This window comes from Anabrus simplex, chromosome 3 (genome assembly GCF_040414725.1).
Source record: "Anabrus simplex isolate iqAnaSimp1 chromosome 3, ASM4041472v1, whole genome shotgun sequence".
In the NCBI taxonomy this organism is placed as follows: domain Eukaryota; kingdom Metazoa; phylum Arthropoda; class Insecta; order Orthoptera; family Tettigoniidae; genus Anabrus; species Anabrus simplex.
The window spans coordinates 98,024,587-98,044,940 of NC_090267.1; the positions used below are offsets into that span (position 1 = coordinate 98,024,587).

General features: G+C 40.8%; 1 protein-coding gene and 1 long non-coding RNA gene across 2 annotated transcripts in view; one reads left to right on the forward strand and one right to left on the reverse strand.

The window, feature by feature from the left end:
- LOC136866023 (ankyrin repeat and SAM domain-containing protein 1A) overlaps positions 1-20,354 on the forward strand; it is an 878,495-nt gene that overhangs the window by 624,632 nt on the left and 233,509 nt on the right. The window contains exon 10 of the mRNA XM_067142633.2: positions 4,947-5,118. Coding sequence (XP_066998734.2) covers positions 4,947-5,118 — 172 coding nt within the window. The remainder of the gene's footprint in view (positions 1-4,946; positions 5,119-20,354) is intronic.
- LOC137498884 (uncharacterized) overlaps positions 1-20,354 on the reverse strand; it is a 103,954-nt gene that overhangs the window by 31,146 nt on the left and 52,454 nt on the right. The gene's annotated exons all lie outside the window — the stretch shown is intronic.

A 20,354-nucleotide genomic window follows, 5' to 3' on the forward strand; every position in this document is an offset into this window, starting at 1 on the left:
TGATACGTAATGTATTTACATCCTGACTTACGGCTTTCCTTGATGACTCACAACATAGCTATGAACCTCCACATAGGTTACTGCACATAGTTTCATTTTATAGCTCATAGGGAATACCACATCATGGAATTCCTTATGTTTTATAGCAAACTTTATCCTAAGTGTGCCCATTCATCGTAAACTTATTTTACTGCTAATTCTCTGTGGTTAGTAAACTGGTTGTTTTCTTGTAGGATTTCTAGGTAATGGAATGAACTTTTATTCATGCCCCGTTCTTTCCGACTCCTTACGGCAAATCATCTCAGTTGAGCTGTATAATCTCGCTTTTACCGAACGGACTATTTCATTTGATCTTCAAACCAACGGGGACGCTGTTCTCTCTTACCTGTTACGTAGGAGATCATGACCAAGATTCTTATGTTTTAATCTCACAACTAGACCACTGATTTTTAGCTACTAAGAATGTTACTTTAGATGCCTAAAATAGGGTCCAAAATATGAATATTTATTTTAGTCAGCTTTCAATTTACAAACGTCACAAAATATTATTTTACCATCAGATGTGAAGTGGAGAAACTTCCGTAACCACTGTTTAATTAAGGACGACTTTCGAAGCTGACACTTTCGGCGTAATCCACGCACTGAACAAACGGGCAACTGGAATGTTCTCAAAGAATGAAATGAAGAGGTTTGTTTCCAGCAGGCCAGTGGACACACAGACTACGGGTATTTTTTACTGCCGGAGCTTCATTGCACAGCATACTTAATTTTACTGCTTACTGGGATAAGGTGGAGCCTCCGTGGCTCAGGCGGCAGCGCACCGGCCTCTCACCGCTGGATACCGTGGTTCAAATCCCGGTCAATCCACGTGAGATTTGTGCTGGAAAAATCGGAGGCGGGACAAGTTTTTCTCCGGGTACACCGGTTTTCCCTGTCATCTTTCATTCCAGCAACACTCTCCAATATCATTTCATGTATCATTCATTAATCATTGCCCCAGATAGTGCCACAGGCTTAGGCAGCCGGCATAATTCCTCTCCTAGCCACTAGATGGAGGCCTCATTCTTTCCATTCCTGACCTGGTCAAATGACTGGAAACAGGCTGTGGATTTACATTTTCACGGGGATAAGGTGACCCCCACTTGAAAATATTTAAAATAAAGTCTGTGGTAGATTATTCGCTGTTTCATACTTACTGATGTTCAGTAGGTTTTGAAAAGAGTAAGGAAGGGTCTTCAGAAGGCAGACACATTATAATTCAATCTCAGGTAAACACGCTATAAATAATTAAAATTGTCAAGGAGTCCATAGGATCTCTGTATGCAGTGAGAGAGTTAAATCATACTGTATCAGCCTGACTATGGTTCGGATTGGTAGACAGTAACAAGTATACTCTACCTGCAAAACGGTTATGCTATGAGATTTGCATAAACATTAGGGGTGCAGTCTATCAGAACCCCTAGAATGTATGTTAATCTTGCTACATTATTGAAGAGCGGGCTAGACGACAGTCGAGGGGCTGGCCTTCTCACCCCCAACTTGGCAGGTTCGATCCTGGCTCAGTCCGATGGCATTTGAAGGTGCTCAAATACGTCAGCCTCGTGTCGGTAGATTTACTGGCACGTAAAAGAACTCCTGCGGGACTCAATTCCGGTACCTCGGGGTCACCGAAAACCGTAAAAGAAGTTAGTGGGACGCAAAAACAAATAACATGTATAGTTCCTAATAATGAAAATACAGTCGAAATCGGTTATAACGACTCCGAAGGGACCGCCAATTTACGGTCGTTGTAGGCGATAGTCACACAAACAATTTTTTGTTGTTGTTAAAAAATGTCGTATCTGTAAGTTTTAGGCTGTACAATTACATGTTAAATTAATATAATAATGTTAAAACTTCAAAAAACATAAGTAAAATGAGTACTGTATTTGCAGTACAGTATGTATGGAATGGGACACACTAGGTACAGCAATTATATGTCAGCCAAATATAAAATAATAAGCGAGGAAAGAAGTACAAACAATGTAAATTGATCAGTAATGTCTCACGTGGTCTTGGCTAATAAATGAGGTATTCCCTCTGTCCTTCCAAACTGTGGAAATCGTTGAGTGTGATGCACCCAATTCCTTCGTGATCCTGACGTTTGTTTCCCCATTTTGAAATCGCCATATTATTTGTGACTTTTCTTCAATATTAAAAACTTTCCCTTTTCTTTTGCGACATCTTCAGAGAGAAGCTTGCCTTGACTACATAACAGAGAGAGTGATTTGAAATCTACAATCTATTAAAAATAACAGTTTGAAAATAAGATTTACATTGTTATCAGCAATCGCCAAAAGCGCAACAAACAAAATCAACATAGGACGTGGTAAAAATACGTCATTTTATACGATATCACTGCCTAAAAATCGGAAGTCTAGATGACATTACAGACAGAGATGATCTGCAAATAGATATTTTCCCTTCTTTTGGGGAACACGACAAATATCTGACAGAAGCTTGTTGCTAACCTTCAAAGATGTGGAGTGAGGTGAATAAGATAACATTTTGAGGAGCAGGTTTGATGTAGGGCCTAGTTAATTGAGGCTGAGATTAGTAATGAAGTGGATGTGAGTTCTTTGTTAGTTGCCATCTTGTTTTGGTCCCGGAGGTGGAGAAAGAAACCAGTGAAAACCAAACAAAAGCTGCGGCAGTTTGTTTCTAAAGTATCTGAGGATACTCTTTATGGAAAACAAATATTTCGGATAGCTCCCCATTCACTCTGTATACAAACGATCAAATTTTATGTTTAAGTCTGTCTCTGACCAAGGTAGATTTTCCCGTTCAGTCGTCGCAATGGTTTAGCGCTAGGCTTAGTAAATGCATCACATAATATAATTTTAATTACACGTAGAGGGGAAATCTCAATCTTATGTTTATTATTAGTAGGGTTCGGCAGTATATGACCTAAAGAAGTACAAAGTATGCAAGCAAAAATGCCTTCAAAACTAGCTAAATATGACCCAAAAAAAGAATAATATGACTTAAACATTTTGGCGAAAGGTAGCAAGTATTTGGGTATTACTAACATTAAACGTGTCAGAAAGTGACATGCGATAATACAGCAGACACATTTAATGATGTGAACTGACAGAGCTACAGTAGGTCAATTGAAATATATATTCATTCAGTCTCTTAGCTCATTATGGTTTCTTTAAAAAAAAACTAAAGTACTAGCATTCATTTTGGTATCTGTCGGCGTACGTTCGTTTAGCATCTTTTTCTCGGAATCATATCTTGTAAACCTCCTACCTATATCTTTTGGGAAAAGAAAGAAAAAATACATCTACTATATTATTTTGAAATCCCGTGTTTGAAAATCGACGCAGATAACATGTACTCTGTGCAAAACGACGCCTCAATTTAAACAAAAGTACTCAAAATATAACCAAATATGATCTTATATCACTAAAATAAGTAAAATATGACCAAAGAAATAACAATGTCCGAAATTTGCAATTTTATGCGACATGAAATTGCTTTAAGCGGAGCCAGAAACACATCATTCACAATTATTTTTCAGAATTCGGGTAAAATGACCTTCGGAATGAAATGAATTTTTTTTTCTTTACATCCGAACCTTAATTATCAGCATTTTAAGTTTTAAGTACTATTAGGGGTAAGAGAATCTAGGATAGCAGGTTTACAGTTTTAATAATAGAGATGATAATAATAATAATAATAATAATAATAATAATAATAATAATGTATGTTGGATATTCAGCCCGAAGGCTGGTATGATCCTCTGCACCTCTGCCAACAGCTGTCATAAATAGCCTAGGCGTCACTGAGGCGGCGTACTAGGGAAATGAGGAGTGAGGTAGTTTCCCATTGCTTTCCTCATCGAGCCAGCCGTTGCTATTACATATCAGTCTGACAATCCCACTGAAATGCATGCACCAACCGACTCTATGAGCGATATTTTCACACCATTCATAACAGGGACTGGTTGCATAAGCAATGGTATTACTAGCATCACTCATACCTCAGTCACTTTCATATTGTCAAAGCCAAGGAAGAGACTGAGACAGACAGGTCAATGAAAGTAACAAATTCGATATAGCCCATACCAGAAGACATAGTGCTCGCCAGCAAAGGCATATAATAATAATAATAATAATAATAATAATAATAATAATAATAATAATAATAATAATAATAATAATAATAATAATAATAATAATAATAATAATAATTTTACTTCGCTCTAACTATTTGTGCGGTTTTCTCTGACGCCATGGTACCGGAATTTTATGCATTCTTCCACTCATTCATCGCGATTTGAACCTAGGTCGTTTAGGTAGAGAGCATATTTTAAAACACTGTAATATGAAAATATAAATTGACGAGAAAGCTATTTTACCCTCGCTTTAATTCAAGTCCCCTCTCTACTTTTCTCTCAAATTTAGTACTCCCTTCAACATTTGTAAATTTAATATTCCGCGTTACCCAGTGTACACCAAACTCTGACAGAACAAGACCACGTTACCTTCCAGCGTTTAATATCCAAATTAACATCGCTGTACAGTTCGATTCAGGTTTTTTTTTCAAATGTATGTGTGTATATTCGTGTTGGTTGTTTGATTCTGTTGTGTTTAGTGCCGTGAACAAAACATGTGTTGAAAATACCTGAAGATTAATTGATATTGAATAAAATAAGTTATCCATTTTTCTCAGAAGGAAGTCATCTTCGTCAGTGTATTCTCATGATACTTTACTAAAGTGACTGTGAAAATTATGTATGCTGTGTTGAACTACGCTTAGCTGTAGATATTCCAGAGTATGCTCTAAGACACACAGTATTGTGCGTTGTTGACTATAAAAAAAAAGGATAAAGACTCACCATGTTGTTGCCCGCCGTGCAGTGCCCCGACCTGCTGTCGCTCATATGTCTGTCTCCCACGCAGGAGTACAAGCGCCGATCCAGGGATATCGAAACAGAGACCGAAGAGGACCTCCTGCTCTTCCCCTCCCTGGACGCTTCCAGCGGCAGCCTCTCCAGCAGTGTCTCCCTCTCGGACAAGAGCGTCTCCACCGACAACAATGTGGAGGAGTTCCTGGGCGACGTCCCCTTCGCTGGTGAGTACTTGAATAGCACTATACACTTCGTTTGTTCTTAAGATTTCTGGACCTTTACGAAATCATGGTTTCCTCGTACATTTATTTCAAGAAGATTGTAGGTAAATCATATTTTGAGTATTTGAATCAGCATTCATTGAGTTTTCTCCCCACATGCTAATATCTTGTGAGGCAAGCAGTACACCGTAGATCGCTCTAGCGTTGGTTCCTATAGTCACATTTTATTGTCCGACGTCCCTTGGTTAATTCTTATTTTCTTCTGACCTCGATGGTGATAGATATATTTTCACGCCTGTCACGGATCTCCCATTCTTTATCTCCATTTTTCCTTTGATTTCATGTTGAGAGGTTTCATTGTTATGCCTTTCATATCGCCGATTCTTCGTTATCAGCGAGCATCAAAACATATCACAGTTTGTGCTCGCGTTCTTTGTACTTACGGGCGTGTTAGCCGAGTAGTACAACTGATAATTTCTGATCAAGGCGGCCGTGATTCGAATCCCGGTCAATATGTGTGGAATTTTTGAAATGAAGAGCCATGCCTCTGCTGTTCTATTCCCACGTAAAACTGCAGTTCCCATGGCTAAAACTACAAGCTTGTTTCTTCTTATTCTTCCTTTTTCTTGTATGTCTTCCCCTTCCATCAATAATGAACTTCAAGTACGGTATTCCAATATTTTCGACTTACACAAATGTTCACGTCCAGTTCTACGTCCAATATGTGTACACAAATAACTATTTATTATTCAGTGATTTGAAATGAGTAGAGTGTTATTCCAGTGCTATTGTTTTTAGATTACATATGGTATATCTGAAGTCCATTTAGTTCTATACCTTTGTGTTTCCTTCTTCAGTGTCTTGAAGTGGTCGTGGATATGAATCACAAACTGGTGACGAGCGTTGAAATCACTGTATAAAGGAGATCTCTTGTCGATGTTGTTGCACCAGCGTACTGTACTGAGTAGTAAGACAAGGAGAGCCACGCTGGTGGACGTTGTCAACAGGTGAGTATCCACCTGGCACTGGCATGACATCCGGTCACGGCACGGTGGTTGCCTCTGAGCAAGGGGGACACATACCGGAAGCAAGGGAGCTCGCTTGCCGCTCCCTCGTCTGGCTGATTCATGCCCTCATTATGCCATCAGCCTGGTAAAGCTTTTAGAGACAAAGGACAGAAGATAACATGCACTCTCGTCACGTTTGTCTTAATGGCTGGATGATAATACATTCCTACACTTATTGAAAAGTTTCTGAGAAACAGTTGCTTATAGGAAGGGCAAGGTGCCACGAAAATTTCGTATGGTTTGTCTCTACCCTGATAATTCAACATATGTAAATATTTTGCTATTCCTCGAAGAAATACCATTTATTTATTTATTTATTTATTCATTTATTTATTTATTTATTTGGGAGATAATGAGTTCGAACCCTACTGTCGGCAGCCTTGAAGATGGTTTTCCACGGTTTCCCATTTTCACACCAGACAAATGCTCCGTCTGTACCTTAATTAAGGCGACGCGTCGCTTCCTTTCCACTTCTAGCCTTTCCTGTCCCATTGTCGCCATAAGACCTATCTGTGTCGGTGCGACGCAAAGCAACTTGTAAAAAAAAAAAGAATTTATTTATTTATTTATTTCATTTTGTTTTACACGGCCTAGTTAAGGCTGTGAAGCTTCTATAACACGACTATTTAGTCACTTTTAAATAATAATAATAATAATAATAATAATAATAATAATAATAATAATAATAATAATAATAATAATAATAATAATAATAATAATAATAATAATAATGCCTCAGCTACGGTATTACAGATATTTTCATTTCACGCCATGTAGGCTGCATGCACGTTACTTTTATTGTTACCGATCGAGTTGGCCGTGCGGTTAGGGGCGCGCATCTGTGTTGCATTCAGGAGGTAGCGGGTTCGAATCCCACTGTCGGCAGCCCTGATAATGGTTTTCTGTAGTTTCACACTTTCACACCAGGCAAATTTTGGGGCTGTACCTTAATTAAGGCCCCGGCCTCTTCCTTCCTACTCCTGGAAACCATGGAAAACCATCTTCAGCGCTGCCGACAATGGGGTTTGAAACCATTATCTCCCGAATACAAACTTACAACTACGCACCCCGTGGGCGCACGGCCAACTCTCTCTCTCTCTCTCTCTCTCTCTCTCTGGAGAGATTTTTGAAATGGAGAGTGGGTTCGGAGTCCACACAAAACTGGAGGTGTCCAAGCTATAATCGCTATATCGACAGTCCATTTACAGTATGTCCATATTCCTCCTTGGCTGGGCCTGCGACTGGGAAAGAAACAGTGATTACTTTAAGAAAGCACAATTTTACACAGAATAAACTGCATATTCAAGACTGCCATTTCGAACTCCAATTGTTCCTTAAACCGCTCTCGAAGACTCGTTGGTGAGAGCACAGTGGTGTTCATGTACCTTGGCCGGTATACCTTCGCATATAGACCCACAAGTATGGCCAAACATTGGGAATAACTCTAAAAATTAGCATATGTAATTAATTCATGATTACTTAATACACATTGTCAATGACGTGGGTAGTGTGCCGGCCTCGTACACGGAGTTTTCGGGTTCTATGCCTGATTAGTCCAAGGATTTTAATTCTCCAATGACGACTGGAATGGGGGTACACTCAGACTCGTGAGATCAACTGGGGAGCTGTTGATATGAAAGGAAACGTAGTCGGTCACGAAACAAATACAGCTGAGGATATCTTCACATTGGCCTCGTGACGCTCCAATAGCTGCAGACCGTGGCTCCTTATGAGTTGTATGTGTAGTTTACTGTATGTCGTGGAGCTGTGAGCTTGCATTCGGGATATGGTAGATTCAGACACCTCCGTCAGTAGCTCTTAAGATAGTTTCGCCATTTTCACAACTGAGAAAAGCTGCATTTGTACCTTAATAGAGATAAAGAATGCTATCTTCCCTTTCATAGCCCAGCTCGCCAGAAACCTACTTGTTTTAGTTGTCCAAAAAATAAAAATAAAAACAGTTTTTTGTTTTAGAGAATTTTAACTCCCCGCCTCTGTGGTGTAGTGGCTAGTGCGATTAGCTGTCACCACCAGAGGCCCGAGTTCGATTCCCGGTTCTGCCAGGATATGTGAAAAAGGGTACGAGGGCTGGAACGGGTTCAACTCAGCCTCGGGAGGTCAACTGAGTACAGGTGAGTTCGATTCGCACCTCAGCCATCCTCGAAGTGGTTTTCCGTGGTTTCCTACTTCTTCTCCAAGCAAATGCTGGGATGGTACCTAACTTAATACCACGGCAGCTTCGTTCCCTCTTCCTTGTCCATCCCTTCTAATCTTCCCATCCCCCAACAGGGCCTTTGTTCAGCATAGCAGGTGAGGCCGCCTGGGCGAGGCACTGGTCATCCTTCCCTGTTGTATCCCCGACCCAAAGTCTCACACGCTCCGGGGCACTGCCCTAGAGGTGGTAGAGGTGGGATCCGTCGCTGAGTCCGAGGGAGGAACCAACCCTGGACGGTAAATGGATTAAGAAGAAATGGAGAAGAAGAAATGTTAACTCCGCCTGTTGCCATTTTGCCATTTCGTGACGGATGCAGTACTTTTGCATCTTCTTTTTGCACCGGCCAGAATAAAATGTAGCTTCCACCGAGGTCCCAGTCTCGCCTATGGTGTGACAATCTGTAAGCTACTGATGTATGGGTGATGTTGAGTAATGCCATTCGGGGCACGATTTGTACCTCCGGATGGAAGGTGTTACTCATTGGAGTAGTCTTGGTGCAATAGCACTTTCTGACTCATGAGGAAAATACTGGCAAACTAGCTCGCTCCTTACCTTGCCTACCTAGTACGTCTCATTTTGGCGACGATCGATGGGATAGAAAAGAACTAGGTGTGGGTAGAATGCAGCCGTGGTTTCGATTAAATTACAGCCGCAGTCTTGAACCCATCATCTCCCGAATACAAGCATACAGCAGTTGTGTATGCCGGGATCAAGACGTGCGCTACCACTAGACTTAGGTTACTCCTTTTCGATGTTTGGTTTAGTGAACGTCAATCCTTGCGCGTTTTGAGCTGCAGCCAATCGCCAACGGAGAAGCCTGCTGTGTTGTCAAAGCTGCGCCACAAGCTACTGCCCTGGCCTCTGCTACTGTCAATACTCAACAACACCTGATCAGTGGAGATGGTAGCCTAAGGTATAGCAGATTAAAGTCCAGCGTTGTGCGTAAATGTATAGAATGCTTGCCTTTGGTCCTATTGCCCCGGTTCAGTTCTCAAAATCAAACCCCTCGTACTCTTAACTCCCCTGGCTTGGGGACTGGGTGTTTATGACGTCTTCGCCATTAATTTCATCCTCATTAGGTTACAACCAAGCCTATACAGATGTCAATCAACATCATTATTATTATTATTATTATTATTATTATTATTATTATTGTTGTTGTTGTTGTTGTTGTTGTTGTTGTTGTTACGGGGATACCCGTGGAACAGTAGAGATGAAAGAAGGTGCAGGCTGGAATGGGTCTATCCACAAAGCCGAGATATGAATTAAAATTTCATTAAAGGTTATATTTTCGAAAAATAGCAAAACTTAACAATTTTCACATAGAATTTGAAAATTTAACAAGTAACAAGTCAACAAATAACAGACAATCAGGTACAAGACCAGTAAAGCCAAGATTTAGGGACAAATTAGCAATCTGGGCCTCAAGTCCCACTTTTTACAATTTCTGAGCTCTCAGCTCACAGCCACATATTTACCAAAGGGCAGAAAACCCCTAATAACATGGAGCCCTTGCTCGAACCTTTGAATATCAAGCCTCTCAGAGGCACGTTTACCACAATTAAAAAGCTGACCCGCTCTCAATGTTCTGAACCTACCAGAGGCCACAACGGACTTTACCATTAACTGCCCTCAAGGCACACTTACAAAGAAACAGGGGTATCTTGTACCCAACCTACTGCGCCTTAGTAGAAAAAAAAATAGATTAAGTTAATGGCCCAAAATACAAAATGAATGGAGGCGAGAACTTGCACTCCTAAATACACATTTTAAAACCTACAAGGCACTAGGCCGATGAAACAGGGGCTATTCCCAAGCTATGGAGGTGACTCGTGTTCAGAATAAATTTAACACATTAAGGAAGAGTAGAAAAACGGTTACGAAAACGTAGTCACCTCAAATCCAAAATGAAGGGGAGCTCGAGAGGGTAAAGCACTCTCTATCCCCGATTTACCGTTAAAGATATATGAAGTTTTTACAGAATTCTGCATGTTTAAGAGATAAGTTACATAGTAAAGGTTTCGGACCTTCCCCGCGGGTTAAACTGCTGAGCTAGCAAGAAATAAAGATGTTAAGCGGCCATTACCTTATTGAAGAGCTGCTGCCTGAAGAAAGAGGCGCTTCCCGTCTCCCGCTATACGTCCATACACTAAGTTAACTGTTGATGATGTGGCCGAGAGACAAGGAAATCAGCAGTTTTTATACCCTCGAGGAAAATTCGAGACCTTTCATGAATAAAACAGCCACACCCACAGGCTTTTATTGGCTAGCTAAACGTTACACATCAAAATCGGAGAAGAAGGACATGATTGGTCAAAAATTAATTACAGAAATAATTGATTGGCTCAATTCAAAACTGGCGGAAAGAAAAGATAAATATTGCCAACCCACAAATGAAAGAACGAAATTTAGTAATAAGAAAACTTATGAGTACAAAATATCTTCAAGAAAAGTTCCTTCACTTCGCACCAGGGTGCGTGATCATAGTTTTTTAGTAGAGACATCTATGAGACAATGTCCAAGCTTCTTGATAAATAGTAAACGAAATTAACACAGTGACATCTTCAGAGCAAAAGTTTAAGTAGATCGAGTTTTAGGTTCACAGTTTCTCCTGTAGAGGAGTACTTTAAGGCGGAAATTTCAAATGTGCGTCGTAGAGGTGTACCAGCCGGTATAATTATTATTAAATTCAAATTTTGAATTTTACAGTATTACCAGCGGTCGTGCCCATCGTTCACTGCTTCCTCGAGAGGTCAGTGGTGGTGTCCAACCCATGATCACGGGTTCTTTTCCAACGAACAAAAGAGAACCATAAACGTGAAAGATTGCATCCCAATTTAGCAGATCTACCTATAAAAATAAAACTATATTACTCCTATAACAGTAGCCCTGCAGTGCCTTCCTACAAGAATGTAGAAGTAAGCGGGAGTGAAACACCAGTCCTCTGTTATCTTCTTCTTAATCTGCTTACCCTCCAGGGTAGCTTTTTCCCTCGGGCTCAGCGAGGGACCCCACCTCTACCGCCTCAAGGGCAGTGTCCTGGAGCTTCAGGCTCTGGGTCGGGGAATAAAACTGGGGAGCGTGACCAGTATCTCGCCCAGGCGGCCTTACCTGCTATGTTGAACAGGAGCCTTGCGGGGGGGATAGGAAGACTGGAAGGGACAGACAAGGAAGAGGGAAAGAAGCGGCCGTGGCCTTAAGTACCATCGCGGAATTTGCCTGGAGGAGAAGTAGGAAACCACGGAAAACCACTTCCAGGATGGCCGAGATGGGAATCAATCAATCAATCAATCAATCAATCAATCAATCAATCAATCAATCAATCAATCAATCAATCAATCAATCAATCAATCAAGCACTACTGATCTGCATTTAGGGCAGTCTCCCAGGTGGCAGATTCCCTATCTGTTGTTTTCCTAGACTTTTCTTAAATGATTGCAAAGAAATTGAAAGTTTATTGAACATCTCCCTTGGTAAGTTATTCCCATCCCCAACTCCCCCTCCTTTGCCCCAATTTGTCCTCTTGAATTCCAACTTTATCTTCATATTGTGATCTTTCCTACTTTTAAAGACAGCATCCAAACTTATTCGTCTACTGATGTCCTCCCACACCACCTCTCCACCGACAGCTCGGAACATACCACTTAATTGAAATAATAACAGTAAGTTATCTATTAGATCATCCAATCAATACAAAGTCCAGTCCTGGATGATTTACATAAATTTGTCAACCAACAGTGGTACATGTTTCGCCTTCCGTGAAGGCATCACCAGCCATAGTCCCAACCTTAAATTAAAAATAAGCGTCCAAACAACATCGAACCCACCTTTACTCATTTGACCTCCCGAGGCTAAATGGACCCCGTTCCAACCCTCGTACCACTTTTCATATTTCAAATTTCGAACCCGGGCCTCCGGGGGTGGCAGCTAATCACACTAACCACTACACCACAGAAACGGACCCTCTGTTATCTACTGTATATAATTAAGTCAGAAGTATGAGGTGAGGAAGTACTGTATATGCGATGAGGAGCGCATGGTTGTTCGTTAGCAAAGGCGATCTGACGGAGCGAAGCCTAGCACACTTATCCCCCACGGTGCCCGCACCTATCGCACATACAGCAGCAAGCCTTGTGAGGTGAGTCGAAGGGAGAGGGACGCAGAGCCTGGACTGTAAGATTAATCTGCGATGCCTTGCTCTCAGAAATACGCGCGACGTTTTTTTCTCATTGCTTTCAAATTTAGTAAATGGAACAATGTGTCAGATATTTACATTATAATGTACCTTAGATTTCCAACGTTCTCATTTGATGTTTGGGCTTCACCAATAGCCTTGGTAGCCCTCAGTATACGCCACTGGCATACAACTTACCGAGGAGCCAACCTGTTCGTTAAAGAAAACGTTAAGGGAAAGCGCATTTGATTTGTAAGCCTGATTCATGATAAGAAATTTCTAGAGTATTAACGAGGTGAACGTTTATCGTCCAGGCTCATCAACATGGAAGAGTTAATAGTTACACGTTCAGTGGCAGGAAACTCTATGGACTGCTCCTGATAACAGTCGAACCACTTGAGTTTAGCGATGATAATACATGGTGGAACATGATGCACCGGAAGTAGCAGATGCTGCTACAGCTTAGTTACTGTCACGTACTCAGACGAACTAGCAGGTGAAGATATCCCGAGTGAAGTTCTGCCGGACTGTCTAGCTCATGGCTCCATTGGCCATTCCGGTATAAGAATATCAAGAACTTCAACCAATCAACACCAGTAACTTATCTCTCAACAAAATTACCGTATTCATATTGACACTTATAAATAAGTTACAATATTGTGAGCAACTGCAAAAAAGACCACGACACTGTTGTGAGATGGACAGCAGGCAATGGTATGATGATAAACGGGGTTAAAAGTCTGATTCTGAGTTTCATTAATAGGAAAAGTCCTCTCAGGTTTAATTACTGCATTGATGGAGCGAAAGTTCCTTATAGGGATCACTGTAGGTACGTAGGTGTTAATATAAAGAAAGGTCGTCACTCGGGTTATCACATAAACAGGATTGTAAATAAAGGGTACAGATCTCTGCACGTGGTTATGAGCGCTTTTACGAGAATGGAACATTTTAATACATTGTATAACAAAAGTTTTCAAACATATCAATCTTTCTCTCCGTCTTAGGTTGATAGTGTACGTACAATAATATCATCCTATATTCTCAGCGTCTCTCCGCTCGGTCAGTAACTTAGCACTTTAGCGTCCATGCCCGTAGATTGAACAGGCTTCCGTTCGTTCGAAATTGTCCAACCCCATAGTTTCTACGGCCTCGAGAATAAGGTTCATTTTGACGGTCTTCGCTATATCTACATGTTTGTGAGAGTATGTAGTAACGTTTTCTGGTGCTAGATGACACTTATTGGCGGTTTACGTTATACTTTTCACAAATCAAGAATGCGGTAGTGAATGTATCATCTATGATTGTAGGGGTGGAAACTGCTAAAACAAACAAAAAAGTAGATGAATTAATTTATGCAGAAAGCAATATAATCAACTCTGGTAGCGGAATAGATGAATTAGTGTGGTACTGATCGTGTGTTTGAAGGTCTTGTATGGTAGATAATTTTGAGTTGGCCTAAATCCTAGCGTTTTGGATACAACTTTTCAAAGTTTTTACCTAGACTTAGTAATTATCATATCGATGAGGTATAAACATTTACAACACCAAGAAACAATATAATAGTTTGTGAACTCATCAGTAGGTAGCGTAAATTAGTTAGTGTGTAACTTGCCGACACCCGTGTGTAGATTAGCGTGTTTTAAATATATTTTAACCACTGATGATGGACTCTAGTGTCTGAAAGCCAGTTCTTAAAAACATTTGCGTGCTGATACGACTGTTTTAATAATAATAATAATAATAATAATAATAATAATAATAATAATGATAATGATAATAATAATAATGCAACCATCAGCATAGTTTTAATATAATGGCTTTAATATTTTATGAGGATTATAACCCAATTTGTAGCTTGTAACATTTTCATAATCTGTATTTGACACAAATAGAGAAACACATAGGCTGAAATTACTTCTCTTCAGTTTAAATAGCGATAAAGAACATTGCAATACCTGTGCTCTGTTCAGAATATTTTGTAGTGCTAATTTCGTGATGCAAATGTTCAGTTGACCCTGAGCCATAAGAAATGCAGTAGGACCGCGAAAATCCGGCACTCGATAGTCCGGCAGACTCGATATTCCGGCACTCATTAGAGATTGATTTTTTTCCCGTACAACTCACTCCCCATGGATTGACACTTCGCAAGCCTTAAACACTTTTGTGAAATTCGCAGAGAGGAGCCAACAACAGGACGTTACTGGAATCACCACATTCAATATTTGTAAATAAAAAAGAAGAAGAGAGAGAGAGAGAGAGAGAGCTCAATTCAAGAAACAATTAAACATCCCTGGAATATTTCAGAGGGCTCAGAAGAGAATTCAAGATATCCCATCAGCAGTAGATACCAGTCCGAAATGGTTCCACGCCCCCGACATCATCAGACACCTATGCTAGACCTGTAGACAATGATTCAGTTTGAACTGTGTCAAATTCTTGATATTTAACAATTTTCGTTTGATTAATGTAGTTAACTTTTTCTTGGCCTTTCAAAGCCATTATGGTACGTTCTTTCATAATAGGCCTACGAAAATGACTTATATTGAACGCTAAAACTTGAGCTTAAACTGATTTAACTGTTGAGTTCAGTTTGATTTTTAATTTAATTTTACTTTATACAGTACGACATACTTTAATTATTTTATACTGTAAAATATTTGTTATTTTTCGTTTCTGTACGTTAAAACTGCAGATTTTATTTATATTGATTGCCTTGTTTAAAACGAGCTTGATAATCCGGCATATTTGATAATCCGACATTGGCAGATCCCCAAGCATGCCGGATTATTTCGATCCTCCTCTATGTATTACATTTTTTTAAAGCAAAAAGGGGCTGTGATAGAGGACACGTGGTCACCAACCTACACTGACAACGGTTTCCCCTTTGTGCATTCTGTCACACCCCTCACAGGTGATTTATTTCTCCTGTGACTATAGTTAAGAGTTGTTTCCCCTTACAAGAAGTGCCGGACTGAGCGCCTCAGACGGTAGAGTAATGGCCTTCTAAGCTCAATGGGACGTACGATCCCGACTCAGTCGCTGAGTATTTGAAGATGCTGACGTACGCCAGCCTCGTGTCGGTAGATTTACCAGCACGTAAAAGAATTCCTGTTGGATACAAATTCTCGCACCTCGACGTCTCCGAAAACTATAAACGTGTTTTTTTTTTTTTTTTTTTGCAATTGGCTTTACGTCGCACCGACACAGATGGGTCGTATGGCGACGATGGGACAAGAAGGTGCTAGGAGTGGGAAGGAACCTGTCATGGCCTTAATTAAGATACAGCCCCAGCATTTGCCTGGTGTGAAAATGGGAAACCGCGGAAAACCATATTCAGGGCTGCCGACAGTGGGGTTCGAACCCACTATCTCCCGAATACTGGATACTGTCCGCAGTTAAGCGACACTCGGTAATGTGGTTATCAGGGTGTAAAACCAATAACATTATTCATCCCCTTAAAACAGTAATCACTACCACCACCCTACATCGTAACAGTGTTAAGTCTGTGTGGATGACCTATTTTTATCTGCGAAACTTTTAGTGATACTTCGGCTCCCTAGTGCTGAATCGGTAGACCTCGGTTATCTTCAAGATTCATATTGGCAACTTCTGACACAAAAAATATGAATCGATTATGCAGCGCCGTGGGATATCAGACGGTATAATTTTAAATACTTGATGTCATTTACACAGCGAAGTCATAATTTAGGTTAACCTTGAACATGAGTGAGGAAAATCAAAGTATCATACTATCGATTCAGTTCAGATTTCATTTTCATTCCGTTGGCCGTATTACCGGAACCGACGTAGCTCCCTCCTTACTCCGCAACCCTGTAAAACGAAGTATCATTAAAAGCTTCGCGGATAAATAGACTGCTGTGCATGCCGCAGTAATGTATTAGTGAAACGAGCTTCTGCGGATATATAATACGCTCGTAAAACATGTTATGATATTATAGCGAGTGTTTGTCATGTTTTTGTCTCTCAAATACAAGTATCTCAGTGAGTTGTACAGAGGAAGAGAGCACGATATTGATAAAAGATAATGAGAAAATAACGACCGCTGATGTGAGGTCATTAATCGTGTCACTGTAATTTGCGAGGCAATTTCGCTTCCGCTTGCTTGTACTCTTTTGCTAGTACTTGTTTTCGTTCGGTTTTTGTCCTGTTACAAGTCTCCTCTCTACATGTGCTGTTCGCCATTCCTGTGGTGGCACTGCAGTGATGAACTTCTGGCCACTGGTTAATTCAACGCTAGGTAGAGGTTTTGGTTCCGTAATTGAGATCCCAACGTTCGTAAGAATACGTTCTTCAAAGGTTGAAAAACTAGAGGAATAGGCTTACTCCTTATAGGCTTTTTTTTTTTTGCTATGGGCTTTACGTCGCACCGACACAGATAGCCTTATGGCGACGATGGGATAGGAAAGGCCTAGGAGTTGGAAGGAAGCGGCCGTGGCCTTAATTAAGGTACATCCCCAGCATTTGCCTGGTGTGAAAATGGGAAACCACGGAAAACCATTTTCAGGGCTGCCGATAGTGGGATTCGAACCTACTATCTCCCGGATGCAAGCTCACAGCCGCGCGCCTCTACGCGCACGGCCAACCTGCCCGGTCCTTATAGGCTTACCTTTCGTAAATCTAGAGATGGCACACGACGGAGTACCAAGACAAAAAGATATATTTTAGAATAAAGGGTAGGATATCTTCAGAAAATCAGGCCACAGTGAGAATTGGTAGTTCAAATTGGTTCAAGGGCTGTACTTACAGTTGCTAGACAATCCGTAACCTTTCGTTTACGCTGAACATTTGATGACATTTATAAAATTACAGGGAGGGATTCGATTTAGCTGTGTGAAAATGTAGTTAACATCGTAGCCTATGCCGAAGATTTGGTCCTAACGGCTGACTGTGCTGAAAACACGCAGTTTAATATCTTGGAGCTTGAAAATAGGTACAGTATGATATGAAAATTGGCCTTCCTCAGACAAAAGTGATGTAATCTGGAAAATCCCACATACACTGGACGCAATTCAAACCACAACTGCGTTGTTGTTTTTTTTTTGTTTTTGTTTTTTTTTCTTTTATTTTGGCATTTGGTCCGTAAGACCATGCTGCCAGCTCTGTACATTTAGAAAACAGGAAAGTCAAAGAGCAACATCTTTACAACATGGGACCGTTAATGGCATTGTGACTAATTGGTGATGGAAAGCCACGGTACAGGAACTTTGGTTGGATGAGAACAGTTTAACTACAGACTACAGAACAAACGTATCACAATGTTAAATTGGCTTCACTTAAAAATTTGGCTATTGCTTGATATATACGGATGTCATAGCTGCTGAACAACGACGAAACGGAAGTGGGAAGTGGAACTTTCAGTTGTATAAGCGTTTGATATAAATTGGTCACTTGTGGTTTGTATCTAGTGCATCCTAAAATTGTATGGTTGAGGTCTACTTCTTGATTGGGGTCAGAGGGACAATTTGGGGAGTCTATGACTTTGAATCTGAACAGATGACTGGGGTAAGATGCATGTCCAAGTCGCATTCTGATAATTGATGTCATATGGCGGCGAGTTAGAGACAGTAGACTGAACCATGGTCTCTGTGGGATGTGTCTCTGGATAGCGGCGTAATGCTTGCCTTTGATGCGTTGAGTTGTTGCCCAGTAATTTGACCATTCTTTGTAAGCCTGTTCCTTGATGTGGCTTTGGAAGTCCGTGTATGGTAGGCGTAGTGCTTGGAACTGGCCTTCTGTAATGCTCTGCTTTGCCAGTTGGTCTACGGTTTCATTGTGTATAATTCCAGTGTGACCTTTGATCCACATAAGATGAACTTCTTTTCCGTTTTCCTTAGCTTGGTATATGCAACTTAGGATGTCCATGATGTATTTATTCGAACGCGTGTTCCTGCATGGGTGTTCTAGTTTTTGAAGTGCACTCTTGGAGTCCGTGAGAATTAATATACTGCTGAAGTGCTGGACGCCGTACGTGATGGCTGATTTAATGGCAAGTATTTCAGCTGTGAATATTGAAGCTTCGTGGGGAAAGGAGAACATTTTGCTAGTGTTGAGTGCAGGGCAGTAGTACGCATATCCGACTCCTTCATTGGTCTTAGACCCATCTGTGTATATTTGAGTATAACTGCCCCAATATGCATTGATAAAATTTGTTACTTTTTCGTTGATATTGGTATTGCAGATTATAAAATCTGGAAGATGAAATGTGGATGGTTGAAATACTGAAAGTTCATGCCTCTGCCGAAATACTGGAAGCGCTGTATCTTGAAGAGTAAGGGGTATGATGTGCTGCAATTTCTTGATACTTTTGACCAATAGAGGTATCCGTAGTCTTCTGTTTGTTCTTCTGTCACACAGTGGAAGGAGGCGGCGCAGTTTAGATGTTATAGGGTGGCTAGTTATGGACGAGCGTTGCAGAAGAAAGTTGTTGGCAAGCAGATCTCGTCTTATCTGAAGGGGCATTTCTTTAGCCTCTACCAGTAGTGCGTTAGTAGGACTTGAGTTCATGGCTCCGAGACATATTCTGAGTGCGCGGAACTGCAGGACATCTAGTTTTCGAAGGACATACTGCGGTGCGTTGCCGAAAAAGATGCAGTCATAATCTAGTACAGATCGGATTAACGATCTATATAATAGTAATAGGACAGATGGGTCAACTCCCCACCATACTCGACATAATGCTCTGATTATGTTTAACGTTCGGCCCACTTTAGTTGCCAGGTACTCGACGTGGGTTCTCCATGTAAGTTTACTATCGAGGTATAAGCCTAGTAGCTTGGCTGAAGTTCGTAAAGGAAAGGAGTATGGCCCAAGATGTACAGATGGTGATATTGAGTGGAATTGCTTTCGAGTGAAGACAATAATAGAGGATTTTGTTGGGGATAAATTAAGACCTGTTTGAAATGTCCAGGCGTGGAGTTTCTTTGCAGCGTCGTCTAGTCATAAGCATGTTAACCAAAGAGACTGCGATGATGCGTAGATACATACGTCGTCTGCATACTGAAGAACTTTGACTGTTTGTTTAAACATGTGATCGAGATCTGCAGTGTAGATGGCATACAGTAAAGGACTCAGTATAGCACCCTGAGGGAGTCCTTTTGTTACTAGTCTGGGCCCATACAGGGTGTTATCTTGGGTTCGAATATAGATTGTCCGCCGGAAAAATAAGTTATATATACCTCGCACGTATATTTCGGGAAGACCAAGGTCATGTAGCTTTTCAGAAAGTACTTGTATACTAACGCTGTCATATGCCCCAGATATATCGAGAAATATGGCGGTAAGGTAACCATGGTTTAGAAATGTATGTTCAATGTCCGTAGTCAGAATGCTAAGATGGTCGTAAGTAGAACGACTTTTCCGGAACCCATATTGAGATCGAGGCAATAAATTATGAAACTCTAACCACAACTCCAGTCTTAGTTTCAACAGACGTTCAAAAGTTTTAGCTATGCATGAAGATAGAGCGATGGGTCTGTAAGAAGCAGCTTCGTTAGGATCTTTACCTTGTTTTAAAATTGCGACAATAATCTGCGTCATCCAGTCGTCGGGAAAATTGGTTTCATTCCAAATATATGTGAAAAGTAAGAGCAATATTTCCTTGGCATTGCGAGATAAGTTAGAAAGCATGCAGTAATGTATATGGTCATATCCAGGCGCAGAGTTAGCAGTAGTTTTTAAAACTTGTTCTAATTCATGTAGCGTGAAAGGTGATGTTAGAATATCTTGCGTAGGACGGAAAAGTTCGAACGGTGGACGTTGTTTT